Source organism: Mytilus galloprovincialis, chromosome 4 (genome assembly GCF_965363235.1).
Source record: "Mytilus galloprovincialis chromosome 4, xbMytGall1.hap1.1, whole genome shotgun sequence".
In the NCBI taxonomy this organism is placed as follows: domain Eukaryota; kingdom Metazoa; phylum Mollusca; class Bivalvia; order Mytilida; family Mytilidae; genus Mytilus; species Mytilus galloprovincialis.
This window is the reverse complement of record NC_134841.1, coordinates 101,431,973-101,447,423: the sequence shown is the minus strand read 5'-3', so window position 1 is coordinate 101,447,423 and position 15,451 is coordinate 101,431,973. Positions and strand designations below refer to the sequence as shown.

The following is a 15,451-nucleotide window of genomic DNA, read 5'->3' as shown; positions in this document are numbered from 1 at the left end:
GAGTCAATGTTGACCTGGAGCATACCTGATGAAAGTTATTCCAGAATCAAAATACAAGTAATGTGCAAATGGAAATCATATCAAATTATTAATACCTCCACAATTAATACCCAAAGTTGATGCAATGGGGCATTTGATCTTGCTGTATCTTAGTCTTTAGATGAGTTATATTAAGCTTGTTGACCTTTGGGTAATGCTCTAGATGAAGAACATCAATAAAATCCCAGTTCTGTGACCTACATGTAAATCCAGAGTATGCTGTCCCATCTCAATCCACCACATTATACAACCAACTTGAAAGTTTACCAGATTGACACTTACAAACAACTTCTTTAGCTATAAAGCAATTACTAACAATCTGACAATCATATAAATATAACAACTCAAAATAGGTTAGTTTTCATTTGATTTTATTTCCACTGAGGTTAAAGTACAAGTTTAACAGACATCACAGAATAGTTATCATTATGCAATCATAACCTCCAAAACAATCTTACTACTTCACAGTGAAAACCTTGCTCACACAAACATGGTACATCTTAATTAATTATAATTGAATAAATGTATATAAATGTGTCCTTAACAAAATCTTGTGACTGCTTATATCTTCCATGTAACAGTAATATTATAAATGCAAATTTTCTGAACACAAAAAAATCTGGTCAATCATGGTTATATACTGATGAAAAATTCTCTAATTGTAGACTAGGACTGGATTTTTTATATGAATAACTTTATTCATCAAAGATGCCCCATTCCTTTCAACAGTAGGCCTGTAAAAATATTTGGTACATATTTATCTTGTGTTTGAAATTAATTTATTTAGTTCCAGAAAAGTAGCACATGTATGTGTTTCTAGTCTGGTTTATTTCATGATTAAAAGAAAGAAATGTTTGTTAAAACAAAACAAAACTGTTTCCCTCTCCACCCATATAAAACTTGATTGCACTTGACTTCATATAACTTTTCAAAAAGAAATAAGGAATTATATATCAGTGTATCCCAAACTCTGCCTGTCCGACAAAATGTCCGACAAAAAGTCATTCGGTCAGACAGAGATTTTCAGAATTTTTAGTTGAATATATAGAAGAAAAATGTCAAATTTCTCATTCAATCAGGCAAACCCTAAAACATTTTGGCACAGACTGATATATATGACAAAAAATTGTCTATAAATTTAATAGAAATCAAAATGAAATGGTTGACAGACAAAGGATAACTTCTGGATTGGTCCCATATTTTGAATATATTTTGGCTGATATTAATTGTAAGTGTTCAACTATTTCAATCATTACAACCTGAACTACAACAAATTTCTTATAAAACTGAATGATTTCTAACATTTAATGACACTCTTTACTCTAAATAAATTCTCATGCAAGTTTTTGTTTGTATTTATCATTTCAATAGCGTGAATAAAACTTGGTCACACAATCTTGGCAAGACAGTATTATATGTTATACACAGGTTTATTGTCATGGATAATCAATCTTGTCATTATATTGTGGTAGGAATTTTATATATATAATGTAATATTATATAAATATCATGAATTTTAGTTGATTATAAAAGAGCAGAAGGATACCAAATGGACATTCAAACTCATAAGTCAGAAACAAACTGACAAAGCAAAGGCAAAAAATTAGGAATTCATTATTATATGACATCAATAGTATTACAATATAGTAATTACTCTTAAAACAAAGATTCCTGTATGTATATATTCAGATTTCTTATTTAAAAAGGTAGCGAGGTTAAAGATAGTTTTACATTCTTTACAAAATCAAAAAGTATGAATGAAAGTATAATATTTATATTAACTACTGTGGATTCATTAATATTCGATGGATACCAATTTTTGTGGGTACAGGCAAACCACGAAATTAAATGTTCAAAGAATAACAAATTTTCTATAGGTTTCTATGCAGACTTCCGCAAAACCACAAAATAGGATATCCCCGAACATGTAAGTTTTCCTTAATGCACGAAATTGGTACCCACGAAAATAAATGAATCCACAGTAATGTATAAATTCTTTAGAAAACATTTATGAATACAAAACAAATTGTATAAACTGGCTAAAATGTTTAAATTATCCTACTTCAGAATCAGCAGGAGAGTAATACACTTCCTAAATGTATTATTTTACAAAACAATAAATGAATTTCTAAAATTCATACTTTGTCAGGTGACACATAATTTACCTTACCTCACAACTGAGATAAATATTTTGACCCTGTAAAATCACTGATATTTACATACACTTGCAGGTGAGACAGTATTAAAAGTATCACTGTTTAAAAAACATCTAACATTAAGGCATCTAGTGACAACAACACTATACAGGGGTCAACAATCAACAAGCTATTATACTGTATCATATATATATACATGTCAAAAGATTTATACCATTTTGTTAACTTGGTATTAAGCAGTAAAATTTATGGCTTGTATTTAATCAAACTAAAAAAATCTGAATAAGCAGCAAAAACTTGAAAAGTATTTCATTTTCAGCTTTTGTTTTGAGAATCTTAATATCATTGAATCTACAAGATTTTTTTTTTATTATGAAACCAGTTTTAAAGGAATGTTTATATCAAGATGCCATTTTGATAATGTTAATATATTCTTGAATATAAAATGATAACGACTTAAAATGAAAGTGCTATATTTACATATAAAAAAAGAACCATGACATTAAGACTTAAACCTGGGCTATGTTAAAATATTTGACGTAAAATTTATAACATAACAGAATAAAACAGAACTTTTTTTCTAACTTAACAAAGTATTGAAAAGGGGTCTTGTGTGATGATAACATAGGAATATCAATGAACCTATAATTGAAATACATATAGCTGAAGATAGCATAAAAGTTTAAAGAAGTAAATATTCAGACAAAGGTTTTGCAGTCATAAGAATGAATTCTTAAATAGATTGAGAAAATGATGAAAAAAGAAAGGGAGGATTAAGGTCTATTTTGGCAAAAGACAATTAAGTTTTTAAGAATGGCTTCAAATTTGCTCATAATATTGGAAATGTAAATGAAAGATGAGATTAACAAGTTATAATGTCACAATAATTGGGAATTTTTCTAGGTTTTAAGCAGCTTTCCACCTTTTTTCCAACAGATGAAAAATTGGCTGCAGCAAAAAACAATATAATTCTAGACAGACATTCTTACAGTTGTTTACATACTTTCACCAAATATAAAGTTGTTATTATGGTAGCCCCATACTTTTCTATTCTTCTTTATACACAAAACAAGGGGAATAAAGAATTAAAGGTAGCTCATTAAATGCTAGATTTATTTATAGTTTTTGCACCTTTTTTTTACTTTAATCCTGTTAGAGCAAACTAATGATCATGTATGGTAACTTTTGAATTTGCTCTTATTTGGGCATACAAAATTAGCCTTATCATCCTTCTCCTTATTGTTTATTTTGTAAAAAAAATCTATATACATTGAGAAACAAAACGTGTCTTAATGTCATTTCACTTATCTGTGAAATGACCTTTTTAGAATATCAAAACATATATATTAATGACATGATCTGTTATTGCACAAAGACAATGCAGAGAGGTTTTTTACAAGGACTAGAGAGTGTTATTTACATGGAATAGTTTACATGTAGCACTATAGAATAGAATATTTACACAAGTCTTAATGTAAATAAAATTCTCATAAAACAATGGTGTAAATGAGTATAAAAATTATAAGACTATAAATGATAAATAAACAATGCCTGTCAGAAAATTTTATTATTAAAATATTTTGTCATTCGTGTATAATATTTATAATCATTCACACATTTTGTTGCAAGCGGCAATGACAAAGTCAATTTGCTAACAGTAGTTCTAATTTTGAAATATCTTAGAACTATCAATTCCTGATATACAATCTCTGATTCCTGTTTTTCTTGTAAATTTCCTGTAGGTTAATGCAACTGAACAAAAAAAATTAAAAAAAGTTTTAAGGATGAAAATCTAGAAATATCCAAACAACAATCTTAAACATATCTAAAAATTACTTCAATAAATAAAACTGTGTATTTTTACAAAAATGCAAACAGAAGTTACACTAAATGACTTCTTTTGACAAAATAAATAGTAAAATGCATAATAAACGAAAATGAAAATGAACACATTGGCTGTAATAATGATATTAAATACTAGCTGGTACTGGTTGACGGATTGTCTCCCCTTATCTGTTTGGCTTCACCCATCAACGTTGATAACATCTCGTTTAATTGGTCATCTTCTAATTTAATGTCACTAGAAATACTGCTTCTGGATGAAGAGTCTACAAAAATAAATTGTTATTTAAAATTAATTCCATCTTTCTTTTTCTTTAAAACCAGAATATAGGCCTTTTTTTTTTTAATTCAACTGGTAATGTGATATTTTTAATTTTTTTTGGAATAAGGGCACCAACTTTAAAGTTATCACAAAATGACCGAAATTAGGTGAAAAAATTCTGAATCCTTAGAGGTGCCATAACCAAGTATGGAGATAAAAATGATCACAATAAAATAAACACTGAATTTGTTAAGATTCCTACCTGATATAGGTGTATCATCATAAATAGAACTCTTCCTGAGGAAAGATGGTTTACGTTTGGATGGGGATGGAGAAGGTATATCCATTACATGATCACAGGCTTGTTTCCACAACACTGCAAATACAAATCTCATTTTAGTATATATATAAGTTCAAGACTAGTCATTTTCTCTACAATAACTGGTAACTTGTAGAGTTTTGTAGTGTCAATACTTTCAGAATGCCAGGCTCAAATATTTTATTAATGATTTAGTTCAGTGATCTTCTTTTTCATATAAACTGATATCATAGCTATTTAGTTAATATGTATGAGGTGGGGGCTTTTTCAGCAGATTTATCTTAAATAGAAGTTATAATTATAGTGCTGGTTTAATAAGGTGGTACCTAACACTACAGGGAGATAACTCTGTAAAATCAGCTAAACGTTTTGATTACGTTGTGTTGTCAAGGGAATATTAAGCTTCTCAATGATCAAAATTGGTGTTTTTCAAACTGCTATATAACCAGTGTTATTTTTCTGATAAAATGGTTGGTTCAAAATTTTTGAATTTTTTATATTTTTGTTAAAGGGTCAAAGTAAATACTTTGTCAAAATTTAAAGAAAATCAAACGAGCCAAATTAATTTTAGTGAAAGTTGTGGGTACCACCTTAACAAATAAAAATGTTGTGTTCAGTTGACTAGGTCTATGTAAAAATTGTGATTTCCATGTTTTGCTACGGGAAACTGCAATTTCCAGTTTGACCCCCCCAAAAAAGATATATGATAATGATTACATTTTTATAAAAGATCTGTCAAGTTACATTTAATTTTCATGAAGATTTTGTAATGACAAAAACAAACACATAAATAAAATGTTTATCTCTACCATTTATAATTGCCTAAAGATGTTTTCAGAATGATATACAACTGGTTTGCTGTACATAATAACTGACCTTGATCTAACAAATGTTGTTGTAGAGCATCCCACCATTTAGTAAGTTCTTCTTGATTATCAGTGGCCATTGTAAACAACCCAAAAGAATCCCTCTCACAAGTCCGTACATGGAACATATGAGATCTTTTAATTCTACTGGGATCAGCACTACTAATCTGAGTATTCTGAAATAAAAACAAAATTACAGTTTTCCCCCCTTTTTTTTTTTACTTCTTGTAGAAAACTGCAAATTTAAATTATACTGATTTTCTGGTTATATCCAACAAACAAACAAAATAAAATGACTTTCAATGCTAATCGGTCCATGTTAATTCTGCCACACATGTAAGTGTATCTCTAATGTCGGGAACCTCTAATGAAGATGTCATGACCACATTTATTGGATAGTCTCCCCTTTCTTTATATAAACCTGAATAACTTGGTTAAAGATTTATGATTATCCCTAGATGTCTTTTTTGTTGTTATTTAAGCTGTTAATATGTAGTTCATCCCACTACTATAGTCATTCATATTCATTTGTTACAAGTATTAGAAACTACTATAAGGTTTATATAAAGATAATTCTTACTTTAGTGATTGGAATTGTGACTAGAGGTTCTGTGACTTCTACATCATCTGATGATGACCAAAAATCTAATTTTAGATTCTTTAACACACACCAATATCTTTTCCACTTGGCTAAATCATCATCTTCCTGGAAAAAGAATAAAGATAACAGATTGACACTGTACTATATAGTATCTGAAATTATGAATGAGACATGTACTGTAATTGCAGAGAAGTTCTTAGAATGTTGAAACCACCTATCACAATTTCCATGGACAAGTTAGATATCATCAATTGCTTATGGATAAAGTTTTTAATCTTCATTTAATTTATATTATATTTTTTGTCAGTTAAAAATTAAACAATTTCACATCCAATTAGATTTCCTATAAACAAATAAATGGGAAATGAGTCCATGGAACACTGATGATGCTCCTGCTTGCATATCATATAAAGTTATAAAGGGACATAACTGAACAGCAGTAAAATTGAAACCACCCAAATTTGTTCTTGATCTAAGTTTTTTAGTAATAAGTATTGTGTATAAGTTTCATATCATTAGGTTGAGGCTTACTTCAGTTAGAGAACGGAAACTAACAATTTAACAATTTTTTCCATTTTTAAAGGAGCATAACACTAGAACAGTTACAGTGACACCACCAAAATTTAAACTTGATCTATGCTGTGGTATTATAAATAAGCATTGTGTTAACATTTCATTACATTTGTTTGAGGCAAACTAAAGTTAATAAAGATCGGAAAACAAATTTTGGACGTACGCCCGGACGAACTTACATACAGACAGACAAGGGTAAAGTTTAATGCAGCGGGGCATAATAAGTTGAAAACTATTGAAACTTACCTGAAGATTTAAATAGCCTACATGAACTGGATTGATTAATGACAGAGGTTGAGCTACAATTCTACAGCAGTAATGACCAAACAATGGAAGCTCACAGCTACTATTACTATCTGTTAATAAAAAGTAAGTAACAATCATCATGTGATATCTAGATGTATAAGATGAATATGTACAAGAGACAACTTATGTCTTTGTGTTTCATAAATTAATATGCAAGACAAAATGAATTAAAAAGAAACAGATTTTTTTTTAGGGTCTTAAATTGTTTCCAAAACAAATACTAAATCAAAGCTGTACCTGAAACTGGTTCCACAACTAAATCAAAAGTCCCAACAGAATCATTCACACCTAGCAGTGTCATAGTCCCTTGGGCCACCATGTCAAATCGTGGTCCCCTGAAAAATAAAACATCATTTGTTTAAAAGGCCAACATGTCAATCATGGATCTGCCAAACATATAACTTCGTTCTTTTTAAGTTTATTACATGTTTTATGTGGTGATTCTTTTATGGTACAATCTTAAATTAAAATCGCAGTACATTTCTCCCAGTTGTGCAAATATTTGTAAATACCTAGTTTGTTTTTATGCTATTTTGATGTCGTTTTATAATATCCTCTTCATATTTTTAAAATTACATTGCAATATGTTTTGTGATTGTTGATATCAAATGTATATGACAAATCCACACTGGATACAACCTATTTATATAAATATAAACAATACCAAATTCACACTGGATACAACCTATTTATAGAAATACAAACAAGATCAAATCCACACTGGATACAACCTATTTATATAAATATAAACAATATCAAATCCACACTGGATACAACCTATTTATATAAATATAAACAAGATAAAATCCACACTGGATACAACCTATTTATATAAATATAAACAAGATCAAATCCACACTGGATACAACCTATTTATAGAAATATAAACAATATCAAATTCACACTGGATACAACCTATTTTTATAAATATAAACAAGATAAAATCCACACTGGATACAACCTACAGTAAAACCTGTATAAACCGGCTGGCTACGGGACTATGAAAAAGGGCCGGTTTGGACGGTGAGCCGGTTTATTCAGGTTTTCGTTTTGACCGGAAGTTAATGACTTGTGACGTCCGATATTTTGCACGTAATAGTTCTCTCTGATTGTAAATTTATATCTGATCAATTAAAATACTTCACTTTGTTTTTCATTGTTAAATTTTCGTTTAATTGACACGTTTCTAATGTTTTAATAAATAATACAGCTCACTACTGTACGATTGTAACCCCTACAGAAAAAAAAGTTGAGGGCCAGTTGATCGCCATGTGGCGGACAGTTGAGGGCTAGCTGTTTTTAGCCAAATAGTTGAGGGCTAGGTGTTTATCTTAGCTCAACTCAAACCTGGCCAAACACTGTATGTTGGATAGATGTCGCTCAACTGGCCCTCAACTGAAGCTGGCCATTAAGTTGAGGAAAAGTTGAGCAATTGATCTTTGGTTTTCATATAGTTGAGCAAAAGTTGAGCATTCAGACTTTGAAATTTTTGTAGTTGAGCAAAAGTTGAGCATTCAGACTTAGAAATTTTTGTAGTTGAGGAAAAGTTGAGCGTTCAGACTTTGATTTTTTTTTTATAGTTGAGCAAAAGTTGAGCAATTAGAATTATGACCTGATGATATAAATGTTATGTGCCATCTGTTTTATCTGTCTTTAGTGCAAATGGACAGGAAGTATTATAAATGTACACAAAGTTTGAGGCAAAATTAAGGGAAGCACAAAAGTCATGTTTTTATAAATTTTTCTGTATTTTAACTTAACTAAATCTTTGACATAAAGATAAAAAACAAACAGTATTTCTTTTATTATAAGATATATCAACTATTCAAGATTTAGGTACTTAACAGTTATTATTAGGGGTAAATCTCAAAGTGATCACACTGTCACAATACCCAAAAGAACCTCAAACATTTAAAAATTTGAACTGGGTTTGAGCATGCACATGGCAAGCAAAGGTGTCTTCTAGCTATAATGAATAAAATATGAATTTTACAATGAATGTAGATAAAAAAGTTACAAATAACTGTATTGACATTGAAAAGTGCAGTGTATTCTTCTGATGACATGACTCTTGGATTTAGGAAGATTAATGTTTTAACACATATTTCTGGAAACATCTTTTGGTAAGTACATTGGATTAGATTTGATTTCCACCATTTTGAATAAGTGTATAATTATGCTCTTTTAGTTCAAAATAGTGATATTTAAAGTGTTTTCTTTATAAACTTTAAAGAGTGAGGAAAAAATTGAGACAATATATTTATGCATTAATTTATATATTGTCAAAATGTGTAAGACAGAAGACATATTTATTCTGTCATTAAGACAATTTGTTTAAGAAAGTATTACTAATACAATAAGAATATTCTAATATAATGAATTTGGTATAACACTAGAGATCTATTCTTATTTGCTAGATAACTTCTAAAAAGCAAGGATAAAGCATTCATGTAGTCTGTTGTGAGTTGAGATCTTTCAGCAGTATTTTGGCTATAAAAATACACAATTTAAATTTATTTTTTCTACAATGTATGTGTAGTCATCAGTTTGCAATTACCACATAATGCTCAACTTTTAAAGACCTAGCCCTCAACTTTTAATGACCTGGCCCTCATCTATTGGCCACCTAGCCCTCAACTTTTAATGACCTAGCCCTCAACGCTAATTGCTCAACTGTTGGACACCTAGCCCTCAACTATGATATTTTCTAAACATTACTCAACTAATTTGCATAAAGTTGAGCATTGATAGTTGAGGGCTACCTAATTTGCATGGCAAAAATCCAGCTAGCCCTCAACTGGCCCTCAACTATTTGCTCAACTGATGGTCAGCTAGCCCTCAACTGTTAGCTCAACTGGCGGCCAGTTGAGCAATGCAGTTGGCCTAGTGATCATTTTTTCTGTATGGGAAGTTTAACAGTTTAACACATGACTAATTGATTACCTGAAAAGCCATATTGTATAAACAAATATGTTTTGATTGCATATCGATCATTGAAATTAATTAGACAAACCGGTTTTGACAGGTAATAATTAATGTAATTAAGAGTATTGGAACTTCATAATTAGACCGGAATTCGGAATACACAGGGTCCGGTTTACAAAGGGTATTTTAACAAAGACTTTGTAGGGGAAAAATTGGGACTTTCATTTTCGGCCGGAATGGACAGGAAACCGGTTTATTCAGGGTCCGGTTTAATCAGGTTTGACTGTATTTATATAAATATAAACAAGATCAAATCCACACTGGATATAACCTATTTATAAATCCACACTGGATACAACCTATTTATATAAATATAAACAAGATTAAATCCGCATTTTATCTCAAGGATCTTATGTGTAATAATCAGCTAAATTCAAAACAGCAGCCTAACACACTATGACACCAGGACAGATTACTGATGAAACAGATGACTTAGAACATGCATTATACAACTTCAATACTTACAGAACCATATTTCCTATAATGTCTGTATCATGCTGAAATAAAAACAAAGCAAATTTAGATCACTGTTTTCTCCTATATTCTTTGACAGTAGCTATCTCAAGTATTTCACATCACTAAGTATTTGATGTTACTTGCTAATTTATTACGATTATATCTAATAAATCATTCAGTCCTTGCTAAAGTACATATCACCCTTAACGAATCATCATTAGTAAAATATTTCTCAAATTAGATTATGTATTATTTATGGAATCCAGTGGCAAGTTTAATTTGTACTATCTGACAGTTTTATCATGATTTGCTCAGGAAAATTAAAGATATCAACCAAAAATATAATTTGAATCCTACTTTGGTCAAGTACTGAGGAAAAAAAGAACAAGACACAATCATGTAATAATGTATATTTATACATACTAATCCTGACAATCGTTTCCCTACACTCCTTCCCACAGACCCAGACAAATCATTTATCTTTTTCTTCAGTTTCTTTGGAGTGCTGGCAATTGTCAAATCTTCATGCAGCTTATGGCAAAATATCTCTACTTTACATTCGAAATCATGTGGAACATTTTCACTGAAAAGAAAAATTAATTTAATTATGCGAATTTTATGTACTTTTAAGATGGTTTGCTAGTTTGTTCATAAGTCTGTTTTTAAAATCACCATTTCTTCAATGAATGTATATTGTATAATTTATATTTTTGTTAAGGGCTGCTAAAACCCGCCACCAGGATTTTTTCGCTGTGTTGAAGATCCATTGGTTGCCTTTGGCTGTTTTTTCAGCTCTTTGGTTTGGTTGTTGTCTCTTTGACACATTCCCCATTTCCATTCTCAATTTTATATTACTTCGTGTTTGAAATATTTTTAAAAACAAAAGCTTGAGTTTTATTTAATCAACCAATTAACCAAAAATCTGTGAAAAGAAATAAAAACTAGATGTGTCAAAGCGACACGAATGGCCCCGTCCCAAAAAGTTGAAAAATCTGCAATTTGAATAACAAATGTGGACACAAACATGATGGTAGTCTCACATATCTAAAGTCAGCTCAAAATCTGGAGGCGTATAGAAAAAAAGTCTGTATAATTGTGATTTTCAACAATTTATCAAAGTCCTAAGCCCATAATTTTGGCAAAAATTAGTGGAGCAGAACAAAACTTAAACTTGATCTGTAACTCATCATTGTTAACTCACATACAAAAAATCAGCCCAATATCTGAAGGCATTTAGAAAAAAAGTCTGTATAACTGTGATTTTCAACAATTTATCAAAGTCCAAAGCCCATAATTTCGACAAAAATTAGCAGAGCGGAACGAAACTTAAACTTGATCTGTAACACATCATGGTTAACTCACATACCAAAAATCAGCCCAATATCTGAAGGCGTTTAGAAAAAATCTCTGTATAATGGTTTGTTGTGAAATGACGGAATTTCGGAATTTCGGACAAGGATAAAACTATATGGCACCGACAACTTCGTTGTGGGGCCATACAAAATAATAATAGGTCCAATTTATGAAAAGCTTTTTTTTTTTTTAGTGCAGTTGACAATGTAACTTGATATGATATAAGTATTTTGTTGTACATATACTTACAAGACAAGGGTGTCATCAAATGTCAAGTCGGTCATACTCCTGTCTACATTGTTTATCATGGAGGTATCATATATATCACTATCAATCTTCACCAGACAAAATACAGCATATCTTCTGTAGTCTGAAAAAAGTCACATTTATACAGAAATTTAATTTTCAGAAAATAAGTTCCAGTTCAATCACTCAATTTACACTACTGTGGGTTCGTATTCACAAAGAAGCCATTTGTTGTTGATTTCATGGATAAAGGTGAACTGGGAATCTAAATGTTCAACTTTTTAAAAACATTTCCATAGGCTTGCATGAAGACTTTAACAAAACCAAGAAATGAGATATCCATGAAAATAAAATTGATCTTTGTTCCAAGAAAACTTGTAACCTTAAAAATAAATGCTTTATCAGAATTCCTCATTAACTCCATGTTTTGCAGATAATAACAATAATTGATGATCTATTTAATCTGGTTATTTGTAGATTTTAATCATAATTAATTACTTCTATCTAATCTCTGAAACATTTTGTAATTACTTTGTGCCAATTATGTGAATGACTGTTTCTGCAAATGTTGAATTTATGTTGAATTTTCTATCATTATATTGCTAAAGGATAGCATCAAGCCTTGTTTAAATATGTCTTAGTGCATGATGATGAAGATAAATGAAAATTAATACATAAAACATAATGATTCTGACAACACTGTTAACTAGGTTTTTTGGTGAAATTAACGATTGTATGAGGTTTGTGAAAATCTGTTTGTTAATGACATCTGTAAAGTCAGGTCTACAAACTAGCCACATAGAAAATCATTGCAAAACACTGTATTCTATAAGGTACTTAATATTTGGTTTTGATTAACAACTAAATTAAAAGGAGAAGATATATTCTAGAACTATGCTAATCAAAGTGCTTGTGAGCATTGAAGCATGAAGATAGCATTTATTTTGCATTGATAAATACTATCTGTTGTTATAATTGTAATTTTTAAAGTTTATTTTTTCTCAGTAATTGCCAGTCAAACTATTATGTGATGCATTAAGGTTATTATACCATATTAATCAAAAGGAAACATAAAAAGCTTAGTTTATCTTAACCACACGTAACATATAATGTCCTGTCCATTTGGCATTATCTTTATCTGATGAAGACCTTCCAGCGACTGTTTACACATGGAACATGAATAGAAATGATGTTCTTCAATTCATGTATTTCTTGAAAATTTTGTATCTATTCTGCCCCACTTATATTATGAATTCAATCTATTTTACATACAAACAATTCCAAATGGATTCTTAATGTAAATCATCAATGTTCTAACCTCCTTTGTTTTTAAAATGATCTGTATCTTTCCACATCAAAGGTATTCGTAAATCTGGAAAAAAAAATAAGATAAAGGTGCTATCAAAAGTAAAAAGAAATATTTGTAAAATAGCAATTTATAACAAGTAATTATTTCTTTAAATGCTTGAAAAAGTTTCTCGTTTTTTTTATTTTATATAGATTACACCGTTGGTTTTCTGAATGGTTTTACACTAGTAATTTTGGGGCCCTTTATAGCTTATTGTTAGGTGTGAGCCAAAACTCCGTGTTGAAGGCCGTACATTGACCTATAATGGTTAACTTTTTTTAAATTGTTATTTGGATGGAGAGTTGTCTCATTGGCACTCACACCGCATCTTCCTATATCTACTTAATTGTTAACTTTTTCTAAATCCTTATGACCTAATACATTATTATTTTTGGACACTTAATAATTAGCAGGAATGACTTTCTTTTTCTGAAAGTCATACAAAGATTTGCATAAGGACTGTAAGGCCTTGAGAAACTCTAAATGACTGTTATATCATTTTTCTGTAAGTCAATTTTCTGTGAGGACTGCCATGGTTTTTTTTTTTTTTTATTAAGACATGTATAAATATGTTTTGTTACTACATTTGTACTCAGGTAGCTACTAGTGAAAGGCTCTATTTGTAAAAATTTGGGTAAATATGGACATTCTCAGACATTTTTTAAGGAAAGACAAGTATTCTGTTCTATTTTTCACATAAAATAGTTTAATATCACTTTGTTTTCCATATTTTCTGTAGAACCCCAGGTGTGCTCGATCTAAGTTTTACATTGAAAGGGAAATAAATTACATGTAAAGATTTTTATATCTTAAGATTACACAAAGACCTAAGAAAATAAAACCGAGACAAGCAAATATTGACCAAATGATTGAATATGGACACTTCCAGATAAATACATTAAAAAGAGATAACAAATATTTGTAATGGGTGACTTGAAAACTGGATATTCCAGAATGACAACAAAATGACCTTATTTAAGGACAATACTGATAAGCTACCAGTATAAACAACTACTTCTGTATTCTAATGGCCTTTTGTAGAAGATTTTAACATTATATGTATAAATAGTGGTGTATGTATTATCATATAAACTTCTGTACATTTTATAGCAGTACACACAAGTTGTAACTTGAAAGAGTGGCAAAAGATACCAGAGGGACAGTCAAACTTCATAAATGGAAAATAAACTAAACTAACAATGTCATGGCTAAAAAAGAAAATGTCAAACAGTCAAACTATATCACACAAAACAAAATACAGAAAGCTAAAGACTAAGCAACACAAACCCCACCACAAACTATTGAAGCTTATCATGACTAGTACAAATGTACATGTATTAAGTAAACAGGAAGTTGAGCATTGGTTTTAAATACTCATCACACTGTAGAGCATTTCAACATGAAAGTTGATACCAAATTTTAGGAGGCTCTAAGAAGTTCCTGAGCACAATATTGCTGCTAATATGATTTTCAAAATGTTAAGCCTTATAGGTTAAAATTCCATGTTGGTTCCTTCATCAAACATTCATAATTTCAATATAATAATGAGAGTTTAACAGAACTAGAAGTTTGATTTACATTCCTGCTACCAAGGGGAATATTTGAATTCTAAATTTTATAAATTATTTTGAGAATGGAATTTTAAGTTCATTTTTTATATGGATTGATTGAGATCAAATCTTAATTGTAATTTGATTAAACGGATGACTATTTATACCTGTTACACACACTCTGGCTGTACATGGCACTTGGTTACCCTCCACTGACCTACAAAATATAAAATCTGACATTGACAAATTACATGTAATCATCTCTTATTTGTACATATATTGGGTATCTTTAGATTGGGGTAATTGTAGGTTAAATAAAAGTCGACTACACTCTGTATATGATATCATAAAACACTTTCCATTTCATATCAATATTATATGATCTCCTTACAATGTGTGTACCTTTACTGAATGGCCAAGTTATTTCATTTTTCTGATGCACTTTACTAGGGGGTATTAGTGCACAATTTTACCAAAAACATCATCACAAGTTGAAGTATCCTCAGGGTAAACTTGTAACATATTTCTTTATGAAGGAAAGTAAACAAA

At 30.0% G+C, this 15,451-nt stretch overlaps 1 protein-coding gene across 4 annotated transcripts in view; it reads right to left on the bottom strand.

Moving 5' to 3' along the window:
• Positions 1-393: 393 nt before the first annotated feature.
• LOC143073634 (rhotekin-like) overlaps positions 394-15,451 on the bottom strand; it is a 36,249-nt gene continuing 21,191 nt past the window's right edge. For all 4 annotated transcript variants that reach the window (XM_076249316.1, XM_076249318.1, XM_076249317.1 and 1 more), the window contains 11 exons: positions 15,070-15,119; positions 13,323-13,376; positions 12,008-12,128; positions 10,829-10,988; positions 10,415-10,446; positions 7,202-7,299; positions 6,905-7,014; positions 6,065-6,190; positions 5,495-5,660; positions 4,562-4,675; positions 394-4,303 (listed from right to left, as the gene is read on the bottom strand). In XM_076249316.1, the coding sequence (XP_076105431.1) occupies positions 4,173-4,303; positions 4,562-4,675; positions 5,495-5,660; positions 6,065-6,190; positions 6,905-7,014; positions 7,202-7,299; positions 10,415-10,446; positions 10,829-10,988; positions 12,008-12,128; positions 13,323-13,376; positions 15,070-15,119 (1,162 nt within the window). In that variant the 3' untranslated portion in view covers positions 394-4,172. The remainder of the gene's footprint in view (positions 4,304-4,561; positions 4,676-5,494; positions 5,661-6,064; positions 6,191-6,904; positions 7,015-7,201; positions 7,300-10,414; positions 10,447-10,828; positions 10,989-12,007; positions 12,129-13,322; positions 13,377-15,069; positions 15,120-15,451) is intronic.